Raw genomic sequence first — 23878 nt, 5'->3', positions numbered from 1 at the left:
TCAGAACACTGCTACATCAACTTAGATCCAATTTGACAATAATGCCAGTAAATATGGGGTCACAAATATCCCTCCTCTGTCTGGCGTGTGTGTTGATGTGACACACAAGAAATTTAATGGCTAGCTTGTCCGTTGTCTGTTCAAATCTTATGAAATATAACTCTTCATGATCGTTCACAAGAAAAAGAATAAACGACAAGTAGGACATTGTCTTTGTATTTAATCAACTTCAAGTTATGAATTGCTGTGAATTAAAACTACTAGCATCACCATTGGTGTCTGCTTTCCGGTTTTCATCAAGGTAGCAATTTCAGTTGTTTGTTCGTTTTCATTCGTAGCCTTTGAAAATGTTAGTATCATATGAGGTGGTTTCGTTGGTAGATGCTTTTTGGGAGGCATGATGTTGAAGAACACAACTTCTGAATGCAAACTCTGTACAGCGTCACACAGTGCATAAACAACACAGTACTGCAAGATTCAGATTTTGCAATACTCCTTGCAGCGCAGCTCGTTTTGTACAGCACTGTGTTACGATGTTCAGACTTCAAAGTTCCATACGAAGCATAAGTTATGTTTTGAAGATTAAAAATAGGTAGAAAGCAAAGGGAATATCTTTGACGGAACAAAATAATGACAAAGCCTTTCTCAGTAAAATAGATTTAAGCACTATATTTTTTCTAATCGTACACGTGAGCAGGACGCAACTTTAAATCACTGCATATAAATTTGAGTGCAATTTTATTGCAATTGATGTGAGAAAATTGCATTATCACGGCCAAAGTAAATCCTTGCATGACTGATTTTTGTCTTCAATTGTGCAGAGGAAGAGGTTCTAGTTTTCTCGAAGCATACAGAAATTACTGAGGCCTTGCAAATAATCACTTTCTACATCTGATTGCAACAAATCACGAATTCTGAACACCTGCACCATGAAAGAGATGTATTGTAACAGAGTTTTGAAGGAAGATATGAAAAGTAGTCTCTCTGGGAAGAGAATTGCATTGATCATAAGTAACCAGTATTTATTTTTTCAGGATATATAGCAGTAACAAGCAGTAGTGCATGAAAAACTTTTTTTGTCAAAACGAAGTGGAATGGCGTGTGTGTCAAAAATGTTGGAAACTTCGCATGTACTCATTCACTTGGCATTTAAAACAATTGTTCTTCATTTTACTTCAAGTTCTGGGGACCTAGGAAGAAAGTCACATTTTTTTCTTGAATTCAAGACAACCAACAATGTACAAATACCAAACATGTTTTGAAAGATCTGTAAACGGGATAGGTGTGCTTGTTAACTGAGCGGAAAGTTTGCAAGTGTTTCATTTGCTTTTCATTGCAAAGTGTTCAATTTATGAGGAGAATGTTATGCTTCATTTGGATACTTGGGAATCCAAAATCAGTTTCAGATAACCAGAGATTTGATTTCTGTGGCCATATGCATATCTCAGGCGTAGCTTAGGTCTGACATACGGCAAGTCTTAGCGGTACCTTCCTTCTATGCGGCATGCACAACTGAGGCTTAGTCATGGTGTAGCTAGGCCTGGTGTGACAATTCTACGCCTGGGTGTAAGCGTGCTATAATAAGATTTTAAACTTTCGCACCAAAGAACTTGGCGGCATGATAGTTTGATACAATAAGGTTTGATTTTATTTCACCCATCATGTGATTCTTTTGTTTCAGGGAGAGGATCCTCCGTTAGCATTCAACAGAATCAACAAGAACTTGAACAAAGGAATGGTGAGTCACACACAAGACATCATTTGTATGATTTATTTATAAGCCAATTGGAAGTCCCAGAGAATTAACAGGGAACATTAGAACATGAAATCCACAGGTTCAGGTAGACACATTAGTCATACCTTTTAGTGTCAATAGATTCACAAAACTGTTGATTACATCCATAGAAATGTTAAGATGTGACAAGAATGAAATATGTTTCCCATTGTACGAAAGAGGTTCAATCTAAGGCTGTTTATTGCCTTGCCAGCAGACATTAAGTGAAGATATTGCACATCAGGCCGAGTCATTGTCTGTACTTGTGTTTACTTTAATTTGAATGTCTGTGTCCTGAGGGCCATAAATTTCAACCTGCTGACACATTAAACTAATTTGTTTTGTGACGTTTATGAAAATTGTCAGTGATATGATGTAACTGAACAGCTTTTAAACACTTGGGAACGGTACATCCATAAAAGTTTTTGAAACAAAATGGCCTGTTTGGTTAGAGCCAACACAAAGACTCAGGTCCTCTTGATGTCCCCTAAAAGACATTCATTGTTTATGCTACTACTGTTGCAATGATTGGAAAACTTAAACCTGTTTTCTTCATAATTTAGTTACATGATTTCAGTTTATGTGAATTGAAACACACAAATGACTGACATATGCTATCATGTATGTTCTGTTTGTTTATATTGTATGTTTCACTTGTTCTGTGAGGTCATAGTGTGTGTCATTTCACATATTCTGTCAGGTCTGTGTGTGTTCGATATGTTTGCACAGGTAACAGTTCTGACAGGTCACAGTATGTTTCACATCTTCTAACCAGTCGCAGTATGTTTCACATGTTCTAACATGTCAAAGTATGTTTCACATGTTCTAACATGTCACAGTATATTTCACTTGTTCTAACAGGTCACAGTATGTTTCACATGTTCTAACAGGTCACAGTATGTTTCACATGTTCTAACAGTTCACAATGTTTGTTTCACATGTTCTAACAGGTCACAGTATGTTTCACATGTTCTAACCGGTCACAGTATGTTCCACATCTTCTAACAGGTCACAATGTGTGTTTCACATCTTCTCACCGGTCACAGTATGTTCCACATCTTCTAACAGGTCACAATGTGTGTTTCACATCTTCTCACCGGTCACAGTATGTTCCACATCTTCTAACAGGTCACAATGTGTGTTTCACATGTTCTAACAGGTCACAGTATGTTTCACATGTTCTAGCAGGTCACGGTGTATATTTCAGGTTGGCTCAGATGTATTTCTCTGCTACAAGAAAGCTATGAACAAAGTGGATCTCCTTGCTTACAAACCAGGTAAATGATGTCCCTTGATGTGATATTGATGAGATATTGCTAAAAGCAGCTTTAAAAAAGTGGTAAAAGTGTCCATGTCCATATCAGTAGCCATAGGTCAGAGCATACACAGTTACCATCAGTTGTAAAGTATAAATTATTTTTGGTGTCCCACATGTCAAAGCTTAATGAATGTACATAAAGAACACACTGTATATGAAGAACCATCTGCTTGCAGGTATTATTGACAGATATCCAATGGACGATCAGGATACATATCAACTCCCAGATCAGGTGCCAATGTTCTGCCTGCCTATGGGAGCCACCATTGAATGTTGGCCAGCTAATGCCCAGCACCCGTTGCCTGTGTTTTCCACCTTCATTTTGACCATACCAAATGGAGAAAAGGTGAGGGCTTGTTTTCCTGGACAACATGTTACCATTGGAAACAGAAAATAACCTTGTTTATATGTTTGGGAAAAGAATTCTTTTTGTCTGGATTATCCAATGGTTATATTATGTGAATTTGACTTTTTCGTCTACCATCATTTGCAGTTCTTTGCTGATCATCTGTTAAAGGATATTCAAGTTGGTAGAACTGAAACACTGTGCAAAGAGATTTTAACATCACTGTCAAAAGGACTTTGTCATGGTCATATTAGATTGTTTTTTCTTTGTGTATAATTTACTGGCCGTCTCATATTGTGGACACTGATAGTGGTGTGTCCATCACACTGATCTCAGGATAGTCCAAACCAGTATTAATACAAAATATTGATGTAGTGTCATATATCACAGTTTTTTGTCTTCAGTCAGTCTCGATGGAATATCAGTGCTTTCATGTCCATCTGATGAAACTTGAGTGAATCATACAAATAAAGTCATATTTACTGCTGAATGATATTAACTGATAATTATTATTTACTGCTGAGTGATATTTACTGCAACTTAATATTCACTGTTAAGTGGTATTGCTGCAGTTTTATATTTACTGCTAATTGATATATACTTCTGTGAGCAATACAACTGACTGTTATCAAAATCAACTGATGATCAAGATTACTTTAGCATACATGCAGTACATGAACCTGCTACCCTGTGTAGACAAAAGCTCAAGACGTGTGTGATTTGTATGTTATAGGTCTTTGGTGCAGCTGTGACATTTTACGAAGAATACCATGAAGATAAGCTAACTGATCTCCAAATGCGTCACTTGGGTCTTAAGAACAAACATATCCGAGAGCAGTACCGCATCCTCAAGACAGTCCACGCCAACAAGAGCATCTGTTTGCTATCTCGCTGGCCATTCTTCGATGCTTTTAAGAAATTCCTGTCCTATCTGTACAAGATCTCTATCACTGGCCCTCACACCGTGCCCATAGAAAGGTAAGGGGACTTTTCATAACCAGAATTTACAAACTCTTTAAGAATTTGAGTGAAATATTCCAGCACAGTGAGATGAAATCTTTTGATAAATTGCTGCAAGACAATGAGACAAATTTGATCAACAGAGCTTTAAGTATATATCATATTCTAACATTATTTTCAAAAGTATTGAAGAATCCTGTTTTCTGTACTCCTGGAATACGTTTATTGTTGATTTTGTTTCAGACACATCTCTCACTTCATGTATGACGTCCCCTATCCCTCCCCACAGAGGCCTCGCATCCTGGTTCAGGTAGGTTGTGCAACCCTGCTCGATTGCTTTGCAGAAAGTGTCATGTCACTATTTAAAACATGTTTTTTGTAAGGGGCAGCTAACTTGATTAGGTGGTCATGCTTAGTCCAGCCTGTGAGGTCACAGTGTATGTTTGCATGTTCTTTGAGATCATAATGTAAGTTTCACTTCTTCTGAGAGGTCACAGCTTTGAGACTTGTGGAGATATGTCATTGTATCCCATGCTGTTGATCACTGGATTGTCTGACTCAGACTTGATTATTTACTGCCTTATAGCCAGAATATTGCAGAGTGCAGCGTTAAACAACAGTCAGTCACTATTTATAGCAAATGTACAGTATTCTCATGTAACATTTACTCTGAGAGTAGAAAAGATATGATCAGTATTGAAAGAGGAGGTCAATAGTTGATATATTTCATATTGTCTATGTACTAAAATATTGTATTCACTTCCAGTTAAACCATGAAGCTTTATCACTCTGTATGCCTGAAGACTCACCACTCCCACAGAGGTAAGCACATGACAGATGTTTAACTGATAGCCACATAAACCAGGGGTTAGTAGGTAGTAATATTTCAAAAACTGAATCAGTTTCAACCGAGCGTAAACATTTGCTGTGCCAGTCCTAATCAAACCATCTGTGTTCACCATTGTGAAAGTTAATATCCTGACCTACTAACATATACATGTCGAATCCATGTTCCTATAAACATGTTAAAGTATGTGAAGATAATCAAAAAAGTTTGTGTTACTTGAAAGTTATTGCATGTCATGACATCATATACTGATGCAAACACAGAGTGGTTGATAGTATTTGAATAGGTACACACCTTCAATTTATCCAGGGCTATAATGATTTCATACTTTAGGTTTAATACTTTTACCGTGTTTATTAGCACTTTTCTCCATAATGTCCTCTTGACCAATCTGTAAGCGTCCTTAATAAGACCCTACCATATAGGACACACTTTTCAATCAGAAGACAAAGATGGGGTTCTGGGTAGTATAATGAGCTAGGTACTGTTATGCAGAATAATTGTTTCTTCCTTATCATTTTAACAAAGTTTGTGGCTTACGCTTGATCTCAGAAAGCAGGTTTATAACTTATGTATGATTTTGATGATGACATGAAATGCTTCTAAGAGGACATCAGTCTAAGTAAACTTATCCTCAGTGCTTTTCGTTACGCTCCACTACTGAGTCTAACGAAACCTTATGGGAAGCTGCGTCTGGTAACCCTTGAAATTCACCAATCAGAACATGGCTTATCAAATCACTAAAGTGGACATTCACACATACCTTTTGAACTTTTTATCTCAAAAAGGTTCGTACCCGAACGATTCCGAATGCTATTTAGCGTACACTCGCTTTCGGTTGATGCACATGGTGTTACAACCATGACAAGGGTGAGTAAACAGTCGCTGAAAATACTGCTTTTGGCAATATTCAAGGATGTCATCTTGTGGAAATGTTGGCTAATGGTAACCATGTCAACAGAACCCTCAAAGCGTATGTACTGCTGGTCAAATAAATGGTTAAATCTATTTAACCGTCTCGCTTTTGATTGGACGATCATTGGTCGCTCAAAGGTTACCTGATGCGACCTTCTACTAGGTTTTGTTAGACTCAGTGGTGGAGTGTAAAGAAATACACTGAGACTAAGTTTACTTAGACTGAAGAGGACATTGACATGATTGCTGTGTTTTTTTCAGTGGTGCTTCTTTCATCACGCTGCTGAAGAACATGGGCCCAGAGAACTGCATGAGCATCCTGGGATACATTCTGCTGGAACACAAGATCCTCATCCATTCCCTCCGCCCTGCAGTCCTCACGGGCGTCGCAGAGGCCGTGTCAACTGTAAGTCACGATATGTTCAGCCTGTGAAATTCAATACTCAAATTAGTTTAGATTAGTGTTTACCTTATTCTTACCGAGTTTTTCGCTTGTCCTCCTTGAACAAAATAAGTTTACTTTGTTTGCATTATATATACATCTTGCCCAGGTCCAGTTTGTAGCGAACCTAGAGAATTCAGAAGTGGTGCATTAGTTTAGTCTTAAAGAATTATACATTTCTCTCTGGTTAGTAAAGGAGCCTGATTGCAGCATGCTTAAACAGAAAAAGGGAGGTTTATGTGTTATCTCCATCTGATGGCATGATCTTAGTGCTATGTGACAATCAGCACAACCTTAACCTTGCCAGGATTGAGGTCCCATCATCTGTACTACTCACAACTTTGTTAGGACCTCTTCATCTTGTAAATGACACAGGATTAAACAAACAAATCTGGGAAATATGTGTAGCACTCAGCCTTTGAACTAACTATTTATGATGGAAATGCTCTCAATGGAAAGGTTTACATTATTGCTTTGTTTCAGATGATCTTCCCATTCCACTGGCAGTGTCCGTACATCCCACTCTGTCCCCTTGGCCTGTCAGAGGTGCTTAGTGCCCCCTGTCCATTCATTGTAGGTAAGTGTCTTGTGGAACCTGACTTCCAGGCTGTCTGAAACAGTGGTGCAGGGTCATCATAACACAAGGTCTGTGGTGTTCTAATGAGACCTAAAATTCATCTATTATATGGGTTGACTTTTCTTTTGTTTCAAGGGTGTGGTGCTACTCATGTCAAGTGCCTTAGTTTGATTCCCCACATGCATGCGGTGTGTACAGTCCTGTGTATGGCTGAATTGGTGTTTGAGTCAAACTTGTGCCCTGGTTACACAAGATTGTTCTTTACTCAATCAGCACACTACCAGCTGACTTTCATGCATGTATAGTGAGTGTGAATGAGTGAGTTTAGTTTTGTGCTGTACCCAGCAGTATTTGAGCTATATGGCGGCAGTCTGTTAAAAGTCAAGTGTGGACCAGACGTCCAGTGATTCATTGATCAACATCATGAGCATCAATCTATGCATTTGGGATACAATGACATACTTTGCTGATCACTCTGTCAAAAAGCTGGACACAATAGTGTTAAACAACAAACAATGAAATAAATGTCTTTATTGCTCACTGTGGAAGGTACTGCTTTATAATGTTGTTATGGCAAATTTACTCTAGTGTAATACCACTAGACGTATGACGTCATAACACTGAACAATTATGACGTCATGCTGCAAATACCGCTGTGGCAATGGTACTAGACCTTGCTTGTCTCGCAAAATCTGAGAGTCATCACACTGTAGGCAATTTCACCACAGTTTCTATCAATTTATTTTGGAGAATAATTAACAGAATACTAAACTCACTTCCATGAAATATCATTGTTGTTAAACTTGTCAAAGATTTAGTATCAAATAGGCTTTTGCTCGTTTGATACCGAACCATTACCTTATTTAATGAAAATGGAATTACAAGGACTTTATCTTCTATATACTATATTTCATCATAATAAGCATGTTATTCATTGTGTTTGTGTACTACAGGAATAGATTCTCGGTACTTTGACCTCTACGATCCCCCACCTGATGTCATCTGCGTTGACCTTGACACCAACAGAATATGGATGTGAGTGAATGGCTGTTATTGAAAAAAATTCATGTGTTATAGATCCTGTAAGAATTAAGGTACTATCAGAACACTATTGTTGGAGCTTGTTTGAAACCTCATGGTTGTCCTGCTTAATGAATTGATAAGAGCATACACTAATCCTACGCTTTGATTTTGCAGGCCAGAGGACAAAAAGAACTTGAACTACAAACTGCTTCCTAAGGTGAGGTTCACGACCTGAAGATGACCTGTTCTGATGTATCCTGATGTTTGTAGTTTTCAAAGGGTGTTATAAATCTTATAAAGACATACTACTGGTATAGTATATTCTGCAGATCTCACTTGTTCTTCAAAATTGACTTGTGTTTCATTAGGCCACCCTTTTTTAATATACTGCATTATTGACCCGCTGACCCTACAAGTGTGTGATAGAGGTAAACGGCATAAACAGCTGCATATTTGTTTGCAATTTTGGAAATATTCACAGGTAGGTACAAAATACAATGGGAATCTGACAGGTTTTGATCTTGATACACATTTAACCTTGATGACTTGTTTGAAAGTTCTGAACATCAGTGATACACTGCAACATTGCCAAGAGTATTTTTGCTGTTGTAAGAAGGAGTTTATGAGATAAATATTTGTTTCTAATGACGCTTTTTCAGTACACTCAGGATTGTGTTTGGTCAAAATCATGCACATGACCAAAGGCAGCCAATCTTATTACAGCAATGGATACCGAGTCAGAAACAAAAATTGAAGATTTAGATGAAATTTTTGTGTAAAATCATTCTATTCTGAATGTGTTTATTAAACAATCACCACCTATATATAAATTATGGAACTAAGAGTATGCAAGTGCCAGGTTATGACCTGTGACAATAATGCTTAATACAAATATTTTGGCATTAGACATATTAAGCATGAAGTCTTATGTGCCAAAAGCCGAGATGTCACTTGACTTGCATTACATGTTTTTTTTTCTGCCTCTGACGCATTTCATTTGAAAAAGGCCTGTAATGCAAGTTATCAAAAAAAATGATGGCCTTACGAAATATTATAATATAAGTTAGGACATTGTGTCGAGGGAAATAGGGAATGCAGCCTTACGGGGAACTGATAAAACCCTGTGTTTCCCAAGACATGTGATAACACATTTATCTAGTCAAATGTTTCTACTAAATCTAGAAAAAACATTATGCATCAAATCGACTTGTGTCAAAATGTTTCCTGATGCCATGGTGACATCAGCTGATCGACTGATTAAGGTGATTGTACCTTCTATATTTTAACAGTGACTTATGACTTTCACAGAGCTAAGTTTGCTTTGTACATCAGCACACTGGTGAACAAGATCACATATGTTGGTTCAAGTTATCATCAGGATATCACATTTTGTAAGGAAGAAGCTGCTAAATGGCATTGGCGCATTCATGCTGCTATATGTTAGTATGTTTTTCACAGTGACAATAAATATTGTTTACAGGAATATGACATTCTTGTAGACACATGAAGTAAGATTTGTGTCTGTCTTACCGCACTTTACTACCTGCTATTTCCTCCTATTTCAGAAAGCAGCTCGTGTCCTGTTGGAGACGCTCCACAACTTATTTGATGTGATCACGCTGCACCCTGACCAGGCTCATACCACTGATGAGGTGTCTCTGGAAATGGCTCCAATCGATCATGACTTTAAGTGGAAAAAGAAAGAGGTACACATTTACATTATGATTGACCCGTGAATGTCCCGGGGTAGAATAGACCTTCAGCAATTCATGCTTGCCATGAAAGGCGACTAACGGGATCGGGTTATCAGGCTCGCTGACTTTGTTGACACATGTCATCGGTTCCCAATTGCGCCGATCAATGCTCATGTTGTTGATCACTGGATTGTCTGGTCCAGACTCGATTATTTACAGACCGCTGCCATATAGCTGGAATATTGCTGAGTACGGCGTAAAACTAAACTCACTCACTCACATTACGAGTTGGTTTGGGTTAAATGTCAAGTTGTACAAAATCTGTATGATATAACTTGTGATCATTGGGAAATGTTTGGGATGTGAATATCTGATCAGGATTCTTGACTGAACATATCTGATAGGGAAAACCTCAGAAAAAAGAGATCAGGGCCTAGATATTCGAAGCTCTCTTATCGCTAAGATAGTCGTAGGTCCCATACATTAACATTAACTTAGGACTATCTTAGCACTAAGAGTGCTTTGAAACTCTAGGCCTAGGTGTCTAGCCAGTTTGAAAAACTAGCAGTCCTCATCATCTATCATATGTCCAAATAAAATTTTGTCTGGCATTTTTTGTTTGCTTGGGAAAGGAAAATGTTGAACACTGTAAATCGACAAGGATGCCACCTCTTGTTAAAACTTACAATTAAACATTGCTGATTGTGCTAAATAATGTCTTTGTGTATGTTTGAATAACAGTGATATGACCACTGTTTGATTGTGTAATTTACATTTAATTTACATTTAGTGTGAATGTAGGCTGCTACCTGCTTGTTTTGCGGTGAATAGCCTTAACATTACGGATGCATCTCTAAGCTTTCATCACTTACTTGGCCCATTCACCAAAATAATCTAAGCCCTGTGATCTTATCACTAATATCTTTTTGTTGAATGGGACTATGATTACTTGGGCCTCTGACATTAGATAAGATTTGTCTGATCTCATCTCAGATGCCATGCATAGTGCATAGTATCCTGTCTGTTTTTACATCAGTGCTTTATTTTGTATTTCTGCTGCCATCACACTTTAGAGTCTTAAAATTTTCAATAGTTTGTTACTTTCAGCTAAATGTAGTCAGTTTTTCCATAATGTTCTTGTGTACAACATCTGTATATGTGATTGTAGATGCAGATGGAGCTACAAATACAGGAAGCCTTTCTGCGGTTCATGGCATGTTTGCTCAAGGACTATAAGAACTACCTCAACCCTATCCTCAACAAGCCCACCCTCTCAGCCACCGACGCATCCTGCCTCTTTGACATGCAGAGTGAGTATGTGGTGCTGTCAACACCAACTTTCTGCAGCCAGCTGGTGCCACACTGTTCATTGTTAAACAGAATGGAATTTATTATGTTTGTGTGTTACGCTCATTGTGACATCTAGACAATCATCCTTCCGACCGTCAGATACTAAGGATATTCAGAAGTTTTGGTCTGTGAGTTACTGTCCCATCCTACCTACTGCAGACTGCTGTACTGTTTCACCTTGTATGTACTTCTGTTACAAACGCCATGTCTCATGACAGTCTACTTTTGTCTTAGCTTAGGCATCAAAATCAGTCAAGATATTAACAGTAGTAAGCCCATCTAGATGTGTTCCATTATAAATAAGATTAAGAATTAGCATAAAGTGTTTGTAGGTTCATGCAGAAATTTATTGTGTTGTTTCTAAACTTGAACTCTGTTTCAGACTTCCAGAAGAGTAGAGACAAAGCCTATGCCAAGTTCTTCCATCAGATGATGAAAACACAGATGTTCTTCCGATTCATTGAGGAGAGATCCTTCGTATCTGACAAAGATGCTAGCCTTACTTTCTTTGATGAATGTGCTGAGAAGGTGAATTTATTATGATTTACATCTCTGATAGGATTTTGAAGTTTGGATGATGGGAATCCAAAGGGAACACCAAATGGATTTGTGTCTTCAGCTCTGAATTGGTTCACAGAATAGGATTGGGATACTTGAGAATTCCCCCCTCAGAGTTGTCTTTCTTAGTCATCTCAGGATTCTTCATTGTAATCCAGATTTCCCACATCCTGTCAGCCTCTTCCAATGCTCATGAAATCTGTTGAAATTCTCAGTTTAATCATGACTTGCATCTGTTTGAAATTTCCAGCATTACATTGTTTGTACAGCTGTGAAAAGGTGAGTTAATCCTGATTCATTTCTGTACTGCAGGTTGTCGAGACCAGTGGTGATCCAAAGCTGATAGAAATTGAAAGTTCTCATACAAGGTAACAGTGTGGTTGTGTTACCATTGGCCATTTCTAATCTTTAGCTCATACATCTCCAGGTTTCTTGTTGAATGTTATGATAATTCCAGCTTTAGAGATATATTTCGTGAAGACATGTATTTGGAATTTCTAAATTATGAAGTGAAAATTTATGTTAAGATTAAAAAACATAAAATTATTTGTAATTGAATGCTGACATGTTTTCGTATTTGACAGTGCAGAAGTAATTACTTAGATAAACTGTCTGTGCTGTGACTGATGTTACATGGTATGAAACCTGTTATTTGTTGTGTTTCAGTGAACGTACAGTGTTCATCATGCCCCCAGAGCCTGTTGGATTACCTGAAGGGGTCAAGTACAGGTAGGTCTTGTGCTGCAGTGTATTTTAACATTTGTCAACAGCATATCAGTGGGTTTCTCCAAATTGGTCACTGGCCTGCATCACTACCTCCTACATTCAGCCGACACCAAGCTATTTAACTCAGGCTTTTTTTGTGCTTTGCAGTTCTCATGTCTACTGATTAAAGCACACTCACTTGCTTTCTCTCACTCATTCACTTGCTCAAACACCTAATCAACAGCATATGTTATCATGAATTTTGTTAAAGGTTCCAAATCCACCCTTTAAATTAGCACTAAACATATAAGGGTCACAAACAAAACCTTCTTTCTACATTAGATTTGATTCTGAAAAACTTGACCAACACACCTCATGGTATATTATGTGAATGTGATTGAACTGTACATGCATGCTATGCTTGGTGTCCTTGATGTGTATTTTGGGGTTTTTTTAGAAACAATTTCACAAATATGTATGAACTTTTCATTTCCTTGCATGTTTGTTTGAAACAGATGAAAGATAAATCTGAACAATTTGTTCACCAGGAGTCATTGAAAGGCTTTGTCTGACCTTCAGGAAACTGAGAGTACTGGTTCAAGTGTTAGTAGAGTGTTTTTTCGCTCTTATTTCAAAACTGGAGTTGAAAGAAAAGAAATCATATGGACTTTCGCATATTTAGATAGGGTATGTTTGGATTTTGAGCTTTTGATGGAGGTGGTTGGCCAGCTTATCTGATGAATTAGAGACAAAAGCAAAGTATGGGCCTTTCAGTCTGTTCCAAAAACTGCCTTCTAGCCAGATGTTGATTTTTGCACCCTTTTCTTTTGATGCATGTATTTGAACATGGTGTATATGGTGATGTAACTAGAGGAAAAGAAATCAAAGCTAAGGCCAGTAATTGCAGACATTGCAACAGTAATGAACCTCAAAATTGATTATTCTAGCAGCAAACTCAGCAGAGAAATTCAGAATTTCGCAAATCATGTGGATATGTGCTCTTTAGTTTTCTAGATGCTGTGTATTAGTAAGTACAGTCAAGTCTCATTAATCTGACATCCATTGCACAGCAAACTATTGGATTAATGAGGATGTCAGAATAAATAAATGAGACTAAGTTATGGTTACGCAATTTATTACCAGCAAAAGTATCGGATAAAGCCAATTGTCGGATAAACGGAGGTTGTATTAATGAGACTTGACTGTGTACTGGCCTCTGCATTTGTATTCTGAGTACTGTACTAAAGTCTGCAGTCATGTGAAACTAATGGTTAAAGCATTCATTCGTCAAGCAACCTCGGTGTGATTCCCCACATGGGTATAAAGTGCGAAGTACACTTCTGGTTTCCCTGCCATGAAGTCTAAAACTATATTCACCCACTCTTCTGGTTCACCTAACATTTTCAGGACTGCATCTTCATTCTTGTGGATACAGATGGCTCAGCAACTCATTGTGTGTAATATATCATTACTTTTGTGGCAGCACAGATTCGTCCCAGATTAGATCCAACCTAATATAACAAGTGGAACCTGTACTTTATTGAGAAAGTGTAATCCCAAACATATGTTGCATTTGACTGCATTCTAAATGGCATTGTGTTGTCTACCATCATGACACATTTTTTACACTTAAAACTGAGTGGTTAGGATTGAACACAATTTTCATCATCACTCAAGTTCTATCAAGGTTAGTAGGGGATGAACACTCAAAGTGATGTAGTGTTCTCGGATGGTGTTTCAGAGTAACACGACATTGGGTCCTGTAAGTTTCAGATGTTTGTCTGACATACTATAAATTCACAGGACACATCAAATAAAAATTAAACACACTTTTCAGGTTTAACATTTCTTATTATCGGCATTGAAATTATTAGCAATTGTAGAATTTATGGACGGCAAATGTGTGACGTGTCAAACTATTGTGACACTGGGGCGTCAGGTTGTAGACGTCCATCGAACATTGGTGAATCTGCTGGTGATGCAGGTCTAGTACTTGCTGCTGAACAACCAAGAAATGGACAAACTGGGATCTTCACACCCCAGTCATTCTTCTTTTACAAGGCTGACCTGCTCTGATATGTTTTGTCTTGTGATGTTTAATCTGGCTGACTCCCCCTTTGTGGAGTTTTGTTAGGGAGGCTCCAAGTTTCAGAAGTCTAAACAGTATACTGGGCATTTAAGTATGGACATGATTCAACTTTTGATTGAATCTGATGTGACCATCCTTGGTTAAAGGTGTAACTTTGTTGTAAGTAGATTATTTGGGCTTGACTGCTATAGCTCAGCGGATCAATAGGTTTGCGACGTGTGTAGATGAAACTTTTGTCAAGAAACGGTTGCCCCTAGAAGCCTAGATTGGCACACGGTCTCTGAATATGTATATTTGTTTCACAGAAGAAAATAACTCCATTAAAATGAGAAAGGCGATTCAGTTGGATCTGAGATTTAGAACTGTGGGATATCTAGACTTGCTTCATAAAGGGCTTCGGCATTGCAGAAAAGGCTGGTGGGAATGGCAAATAATGCAGTTCAAACAGACCATGACTAAACCTGTGTTGATGCTAAATAACATTCATTCAAACTTGTATAATCCATTTTTCTTGTGCCTTTGATAATTGACAACTCGGAGCTCTAGATAAGCTGCATATTTGCAAAAAATAGCAACAGAAAAGTTGAAATACCCAAGGAAAATAAATACCAGCATATGCAAAAATCACTAAATGTATGTGTTCATGCTATGTCAAAATAACAATGCATATTTACCCAATGCATCCTTATCATGTTGCATATGGTATCAATTCCAGCTACTGGAACTTAAAGTTTCCAGATGCTCAAATGCTTAAGGACTCATGAAAAAACAAAAAAAATCTGTTTGAGTGAAGATTGTATCACCTAATAGCCATCTTGGTACACTATCTTGTTTAACACCAATACAGATGTATACAACACACATGGATACAGCTGCATTAGCTTTAATTCTTCATTGTCAGGTGGATTTGGTCTTATTCCATTATTGTATAAAACAGTGTTGCACCTGTTATACTTACCTGAAATAAAACCCCAGATTTTGAAAAGATGGTGGTTATCTAAAACTATATATACCCACTTGGAACTTGAAATACCCTCTTTGTCTCACAAGTAGGGGTAGCATACCCACAAGGCTAAAAGCTTATCTGGAGCTCTGGACAACTGTTTCCTCACCATTTTAGAATATTATATAGCAGCAACAGTGGTTGCTTTGATGAACAAAGACATGAAAATTGTAAACCACTCAGTGGCTATGTGGCTCTTGCGTGATACCTGCCAGGTTTGAACACTTGCCTCTGAAATAGTCTGTGGATTTAAAGTCAGGGTAATTAATGTAGACGTCTTGAAGTTATGGGCATTGGGCAACTTTGCTGAAACTCATCAGCTTAGGAAGCGAAGGAAAAAATGTTACAAAATGACTCACAAATTGAAAATCATGTTCATTCCATCGGTCTGTGGTCTATTTAGACTCTGATAGCATCTCTAACTCATTTTCTTAATTGCCTCAGCAAAAGGGGATGAATCTGCAACAAAGCTGGCAAGGATGTAGTTGTATGTTCTCAGTGGGGCAAGTGTTGGCATAGCAGAATGCCTTGTTATTTCAGGACAGAGATAACGAGTCCATCACAAGTCATAAGCTCACCGTAATCAAGGTTCTCCATAATCAATTCTGACATTTGACTGGTGTAATAGGATTATTGAGGGGGACCATGTCATAAATTGATTTATCAATTTCCTGTTGAATGTAGCTGCAGCTGAAATAGGTCTGGGTAATTTAAGTCCCTCAGGGGAGCTTTTTGTGCTTTGATGTTTACTTGGCCATAGCAGACATCCTTCTCTCTGCTTTTCTTGCAGCCTCTTTTGGATCTGATTCCTGATTTAGTTTCCACATAAATAACATTTGTGTGTGATAACAAATATTAAAGTCTTCTGTTGAGTGGTGGCAAAGCTCTTGGGCACAATGCAATCAGGAATCATTTTATGACAGTGCTGTCTATTTTAATGCTGTATTGCCCAGTAATGGATTGCACGAGAAGAAATTTTTTTCATTTGGATATTATTCGCAGCTTTGACTTTATGTCTGATAGGATAGGCTGTATGTAATTAATGTTTATTATGTTGATATGAGATCTATATAAGCAGTCCGAGACGTAACGTGTACGTGTGATAGCCTATCGTCTCTTGTTCGCGAGACGGTGCTCTCCGCGGTACTAACTGAAATGCTTCCCTGTAATTAATTCAGTCAGGATGGAACCATTTCGATTGATAAGTATTGCAAGAATTCATTGGAGAGAATCAGTATGGATTAGGTATTGGGTAAATCTATTTGGATGGGTTCTTTTAACAAGGCATTGCATAGTTATTTATATATATGTCAGTTGTATAAATATATGGGTTCTAGTGCACTGAATATTCCTATTGCTGAGGTGGGTAGTTACAAAGGTAGGCACAGATGTAGAGACTGGATACAGAGAAATACAATTCATTACATCTATAGCAAATCAAGAGAAGTTATAAGTCAACACCTATATCAGAATGATTATCGACTTATTCCAGGTTCTAACATAATTATGCAAATATACATTTTGTGTAGACAACACGGTGGTAAAATTGTGTGTATTAACAGTATTTAGAATTAAAAACAAGTAATGTAAGCATTATCAGAATTGGACTTGTGAAGGTCCGGGGAAATATAGTCCTTCAGCAACCATGCTGTCCATAAACAGCGACATTGCTTGTCAGAAGAGGCGACTAACATGATTGGTTGGTCAGGTTCACTGACTTGTTGACACGTCATCGCAATAGCGCAGATCAATGCTCATGCTGTTGATCACCGGATTGTCTGGTCCAGTCTTAATTATTTACAGACTGCTGCCATATAGCTTGAATGTTGCTGAGTGCGACGTAAAACTAAAGTAACTCACTCACTCATTATCGGAATTGTGTTTAGCTGTGCATGTATATGGAAATGTGTCTTTGTGACATGACAAGAGCTGTTGTCTTCATTCATGAAAAAATGTAACGACTAATACATATATGGAGCTGTAAAGGACTGACATTTCTGGTTTTCCCCACCATGAGGTTACTGGAATATTTCAAAAGCGGCATAAAGCCAGACTCAGTCAGTCAGTAAACTAGAGAAAAGAATCTGCTAGTGTGAGCATTATCAAGACAGGAGGTAAATGTGGCTGCAACCCATGATCTGCTGAATGTCAAACAGCCTTAAATTTGCTAGTGCATCTATCGCAGGAATGCTTTATAATCTGATGACAAGTGTAAGCAGTATAGTGATGGGTAATGTGACTACACTGATATTTCACCCAGACTTGCTGCAGCATGTGTATAGAGCATGGGCCAAAAGAGATGCTCCCTACATGACTCTGCCACATGCTGCCCCGTAAGTAGCACCTGCTGAAGACTGTTAAAAGCTCCTCACAGTGATACCCTTTTCATCTGGTTTCCATACTGCTGCTACCATCAGTCACTGTTCCAATATGCGTTCAGTGGCCTACAACCATGCAAGGAGCTGATATTGTAACCAACTGACTTTCCTTGATATATATTTTTTCTGCGAATTAGGTAAAGGAAGTTTTATTTTGGGATGAAGGTTAAATATTTCAGATTCTTGTTATGGCCGCTTGCACACGGTGGACAGAGATGATAGTGGGAGGGTAATGAAGGTGTCATGCACACAGATTGAGTGTTGAACTTGAGCCAGCAATGTGCAGCTCCCTACACCACTCTACCACATGGATCTCTGTTAAGAGTATCTGTTGGGCCGGGGCCAGGAAGAGTGCAGGTGCTCTCTGCACATTGCACATCTGTACAGTGTGCTCCAAGATGCTAGTGCATTGTTTATCTTCCACCAACCACTGCAGTCATGTTGGGCATACTTTGTTTATCAACAGAGCACAAGTTATTTCTTCAGAGAACATAGCTTTATGTGTTTTGATTGAGGAATAAAATTTAGATCAGGAGTGGTTCTGTAATGGTTTAAACATTTAGAAGTGTTTGGGTTTGTTAAACCAAAAGCATTGTAATGAGCTTCTTACAGGTCTGTGAAATGGTTAAGTGATGATAGATCAATGTCAAGTAGAATGGCGTTCAGTATTATCTTTGGTATAAATAATGTGTTAGTGAGTCAATAATGAACCATACAAATTTGTGGGTAATAACTTCATGTTTATTGCACAGAGCAACATTTCATTGTTGTATCTGAAGTTGTGTGCCATGTTATAAACAATGCAGAAATAGAAATGTGAAATAAGATACTTGTGTTAAGAAAGAGAGAGAGATGTTTGATTGTGTCATTATGTTGTAACAGTTATGTAGTTATTTTGTGAGGACCATTGTACTGTAAAATTCAGTCATCATAATCTTTCCCCAACTTCAGTTTCCTCCGTGTACCTTTTCTATATGTCCAAACCATGTGTCCTTTACTGTTTTGTCCAACATACTTTTTGGTTGGAACAGTTTTCTTGAAAGACAATAACATTTATGTTAGGACAGCCGCACACTTTGAGAGAAACTTCATAGAGTCATTATGACAGTGAAACAGCTGTCCTTGGGATTGTTTCCTACCCAATCCACCAACCTTCACTTTCCTTTTTCACCAAACTTATGAATGAACAAGATTTCTACTTTTCTGGTGTAGCATTTGTAGGAAATGCCCAATAAAAGTTGGAAATTTTTGCACTTTTGCCCCACTTTGAGATATTTCATATGAACCACCATGTTTCCCAAGAAGGTCTTGTTTATATTTATGTGTTTATATGTTATAATGTATTAGCAACCAGATATTGAAGATATGACTTTTCTCTGTTGCAGTTATAATGGCTTCCCATCACTGAAGCCTGAACTGTTCCTCACCAAGAAGCCATCGACTCTGTCGCTGCCAGGCAAACAATCTCTCTGTCCCAACAGCCCCTTGGCACGCAGAACCAAGCAGGAGATTCGATCAGCTCAGAAGGTTAGCAATTTGAGAATTCTCTCAATGCACATAAACTCCAGAAAAATATCTTTCACGACTTTCCTTTGATTATTTTAAAGCGAGCATTTATGGTCCTAGGGGGTCTCATTTTGCTGAGTGATATTTTTTTTCTCTAATAACAGAGGCAACTTCTGCTCTAGCAGTTTGGCCAAAAGAAAATAAGTTTATGGATTCAAACTGTATTCAAGGCAAGTCAAGGTTCCTTATGAAGCTTATAGCTAACCGTTGTCAGTGATAATACCTGTATTGAATCTACTTGTTACTTTCAGATCGCACAGCAGCATATCACTAATCCTCACAGATGGGCAAAGTAAGTGTAATTGCAACTTGTACAATTTAGGAAATTGGCTTCACACCTGCTACTGTACATTGAACAGGCCTCAGTGGTGTGGTCTCAGTATGACGTTATTTTATTTTTAAAGCTATGTCCATTTCACAGGAAACACCTTTGTTAGCACTTTTATTCACTGCAGTGTCTATTTAAGTTGATCATCTGGAAAGATTTTGCACTTGCTTAAGAGCTGTCAAAACAAAATTGTCACAACTAGCCTGAGAATCAAACAGCAATTTTAAACCTCCACTTTACTCAGAATGACCCTTTCTTGCAAACACATGATATAATGTGATTACTTTTGTGTTGTTGTTTACATTACACACCTGCATAGTGTCACTGTTTTGCAACACAAATAAATCAGTGTTCCTGTTTTGGTAATACAGTGTCACTATATGTGTTACATGTGGTACAGTGCTGCTGTTTATGTTACAGATGTTTGGCAGCCAACTGTTACAGTCTGTGGTTCATCAATCTGCCAGCATTGGTCACTGTCAACCAGACAAAGGAGGAGTCTTTCAGAATAGCCTTTGCAGTGCTCAGAAAGATGGGACAGTCAAAACTTATCTCCCCTGATGAGGTATGCCATCATTATTTGTCCTGTGGCATAGTTAGTTCTGATTAGTAAGCGGTAACTTATCCCCAACAGTTGAATGTGCACATTATACACAACATTTTTAGTTGTGTAGCAGTTGAGGGTAGTGGGGTAGTCTTGTTAAATGTTTACTTGTCACACAGAATGTGTGAAGCCCATTTCTGGTGTCCCTCATTGTGATGTTGCTTGAATATCATTAGGATGAGAGAGCCTCAGATAACCTCGTTAGGATGAGAGAGCCACAATAAACACGGTTTGCCTTGTGGCAGCAAGAGTTGTATACTCCTCAGGGAGTTGAGATTGATAATATGTGACGCTGAGATGGACATCGCATGATTGAGGGAAACAAATACCAGTGCCTTGAGCAAGCAATAGATGCATGGATATGTGCACTATATAAATATCAAATAATAGTAATGATAAAAGTGGCAGAAAACTAAACTCACTCTCATTTATAACAGTTGTTGCGACCTATACTTGTAATATTGAACCTTTTCACAGCAGAACAACATACATCCATACTGGTGAGCCTTGAACACTGTTGTGTCTCTACTCTAGGTGTGCTACCGGATCCTCATGCAGCTCTGTGGGCAGTACAATGAACCCTTCCTTGCCATCAAGGTGTTCCTGGCAATGAAGAAGCATGGCGTTCAGCCTAATGCTATCACATACGGCTACTACAACAAGGTGAGTAGATTCTTTCATGAATGGGTTGGTGGAGTAGCCTAGTGGTTAAAGTGTTTGCTCGTCATTATGAAGATCTGGGTTTGATCACACGGTTACAGTGTGTGAAGCCCATGTCTGGTATCCCACCAAGGTGATATTGCCGGAATATTGCTAAAAGCAGCATAAATCTTGGCTCACAATCCTTAATCAGTTTTTACTTAGATTAGTCATCGCTCCTCTTATGCTGACAAAACAATGTTCTATAAAAAACATGCGTACATATTACTTTATCACTGTTCAATTTCAGTTGATTCTGGAAGCCAAATGGCCAACACACATCAATAAAGGACGACTTTTGTGGACAAAAATCCGCAATGTTATCATTGGTGTAGCCCAGTTCCGACGAGCCATCCGTCGCCGCAGTTTGTCGATCTGCTCCAACTCAGGGAGTGAGTTTGATCAGATTAGCAGAACAAGTGTTGACAGCTACTTTCAAGAGGAAGTTCTTCAAGATCCCTCAACAAAATCAGAAATTGTTGTCACTGATAGTGCCAATGGCAATGCAGACACTGCTGCAGTAGTGAAGGCCAACATTGAGGAGCGACTCAGTACAGGTAAGTGGCTAGGAAATAGCTTGCTTGTTGTTGTTGAGTTTGCATTGAGTTGCATGCTGCCTTGTTTGTAAACATAGAATTGTCCTCTTGTCTTGTGAATGGAGAGTGGCTGGATTATATCAAATCCTAGCTGTTTGTTTGCTGTCTATCATTTCATTGATTACAGAAATAGCAAAGATGGCTGATAACACAAGCTTTGATGTACCCATGCTTTTTCTTCTCTGCTATTCTGCTTGCTTTGGTGTATTTTATAGAAGTAAATGCCACATATCAAAAGGACACCTTCTATTTGCATCTTTTTGTCATGCTTTTTTTTTCAAGCCCATTTGTTGTTCTGTATGATGACCTCATGTAATAAAGATTCTAATTGTTTATAAAATGTATTCATGAAGTTATTTTGTATAAATTAAGCTATTGATTCTGTCTATGCCTATGAGCAATACTGCAAGCTGCCACCTTACCTAACCTGTCGACCCCTGACCCCTTGTGTTTGCCTGTGCTGCCCCTACAGGTGGTGTGTCAGACAGGGGCTATAACTCCATGACACAAGAGGATGTGAAGAGGTTGTCCCGGATCCTAAGTAGTGTGGATGAGACTGACACATCCACTAACTCAAAGTCTGAACCAGAGAGGAGGAAAAGTGAAGGCAGAAACCCGCTGAGATTGAGCTTCAGGAAGAAGGTCGTGAGGACGCAGTCTATGACACATGGGAGAGGTAAGGTGTCTGATGTGTCTGCTTCTCATCCCGCCACTTGCTGCGGCACTGCGACAGTTAACTGATGCGCTGCTGCAACTATTTATGCACCAGTACTGATGCATCATGATATTTCAGTAAATGTATTCCCCTTACCTGTAACCATTACCATTCCTATCGATGCTTTCAAAAGATATTCCCACCTATACCATGGACACAGGTACGATGTGTAAAATTTGTTCCTGGTGGTTTTGAGGTCACACGACAACAAGGTTCCCTTGTCAAGGTCATTGCTTTGTTCATAATGTAAAATCCATGTTACTCACTAACTCAGTGATGTTGTCAAAAAGATCAAGTGGTTTATAACTATTGAAATATTAACCTGCTTTTTAAGGAGCAATGTAGCTACTGCAATGGAATATAATACACTGAAACACTTGCTTTGCAGTTACTGTATAAGAACCCTTCTTAATGGGTCAGAAATCAGTATTTAACCCATTTCATGTGTGTGCCAGTGTGGTTTGTTTTGTGAAATGTCAGGGTGTCACTCTAATAGCTTTGTGTTGTGTGGTGATGGATTTTGCTCAGGGAATGCAAAATGTGTTGTCAAATTATAATTAAACAACAGAGGTAAGATTATCAGTAACCTTTTTCATCTGTGTCAGGCCAGGACAGTGTGTCTTGCTATTTGACATAACCTGCTGTTCCCTGTTATCAAATCTTATTTTTTTAACAGCTTATTTCCTGGAATTGTGTTTGTCTGTTTGTCTAGTATTTCCAGGTGATGCAACAAACAGCTTCATATTTCCAGGTGATGCAACACACAGCTTCATATTTCCAGGTGATGCAACACACAGCTTCATATTTCCAGGTGATGCAACAAACAGCTTCATATTTCCAGGTGATGCAACAAACAGCTTCATATTTCCAGGTGATGCAACACACAGCTTCATATTTCCAGGTGATGCAACACACAGCTTTGCTGGTGATCATCAGCCACGTCGCAGACTAGGAAGTATTGTCCGGAAGTCGCTTGGCAGCAGAGGCAGCTTTGGTAGCTTTGAAACACTCAAGGACAACATACGTAAGTACCATAGTTCAACAAGTGGGAGTGACTTATCAGAATGTACTTGTAATGAGTAGGGCAAGGTCACTGTGTGAATAGTCTTGACTGTTTCATGCTGATAGCCCTAGGACTATTCTGCCCATACAATGTGTGAGGCCCTTTCTTTCTTTCTGCTATGATCAGATTGGGATGTTTGAGTTAGATAGAAATTCTGACTTACATTCAACTGGCAAATGTAAATTACAAGGAGAAAACAGTTTGCATATTTATGATGTTGCAGTAAGTAAGAGTGACTGATATTTTTCTTACAGACAAATGTAATTGATTTGTCTTCTGCCAATGAATAGAGGTAGCTGTGTGGACTTATCATACTGATGACCCTAGT

The 23878-nt window shown here is 38.4% G+C and overlaps 1 protein-coding gene across 2 annotated transcripts in view; it reads left to right on the top strand.

Moving 5' to 3' along the window:
• Positions 1–23878, top strand: part of LOC137277801 (C-myc promoter-binding protein-like) — a 76201-nt gene that overhangs the window by 38546 nt on the left and 13777 nt on the right. Inside the window, exons 5-26 of one of the 2 annotated variants that reach the window (XM_067809736.1) lie at positions 1682–1738; positions 2982–3051; positions 3269–3438; positions 4172–4416; positions 4642–4708; positions 5165–5220; positions 6422–6566; positions 7086–7179; positions 8133–8214; positions 8377–8419; positions 9768–9908; positions 11065–11206; positions 11629–11774; positions 12117–12172; positions 12471–12533; positions 19365–19506; positions 19797–19837; positions 20294–20438; positions 21012–21140; positions 21427–21733; positions 22245–22448; positions 23389–23511. In XM_067809736.1, coding sequence (XP_067665837.1) covers positions 1682–1738; positions 2982–3051; positions 3269–3438; positions 4172–4416; positions 4642–4708; positions 5165–5220; positions 6422–6566; positions 7086–7179; positions 8133–8214; positions 8377–8419; positions 9768–9908; positions 11065–11206; positions 11629–11774; positions 12117–12172; positions 12471–12533; positions 19365–19506; positions 19797–19837; positions 20294–20438; positions 21012–21140; positions 21427–21733; positions 22245–22448; positions 23389–23511 — 2668 coding nt within the window. The remainder of the gene's footprint in view (positions 1–1681; positions 1739–2981; positions 3052–3268; positions 3439–4171; positions 4417–4641; positions 4709–5164; positions 5221–6421; positions 6567–7085; positions 7180–8132; positions 8215–8376; positions 8420–9767; positions 9909–11064; positions 11207–11628; positions 11775–12116; positions 12173–12470; positions 12534–19364; positions 19507–19796; positions 19838–20293; positions 20439–21011; positions 21141–21426; positions 21734–22244; positions 22449–23388; positions 23512–23878) is intronic. The other variant, XM_067809737.1, reaches the window with a different exon arrangement.

The sequence above is a fragment of the Haliotis asinina genome, chromosome 3 (assembly GCF_037392515.1).
Source record: "Haliotis asinina isolate JCU_RB_2024 chromosome 3, JCU_Hal_asi_v2, whole genome shotgun sequence".
In the NCBI taxonomy this organism is placed as follows: Eukaryota; Metazoa; Mollusca; class Gastropoda; order Lepetellida; family Haliotidae; genus Haliotis; species Haliotis asinina.
This window is presented reverse-complemented; position numbering and strand designations above follow the sequence as displayed.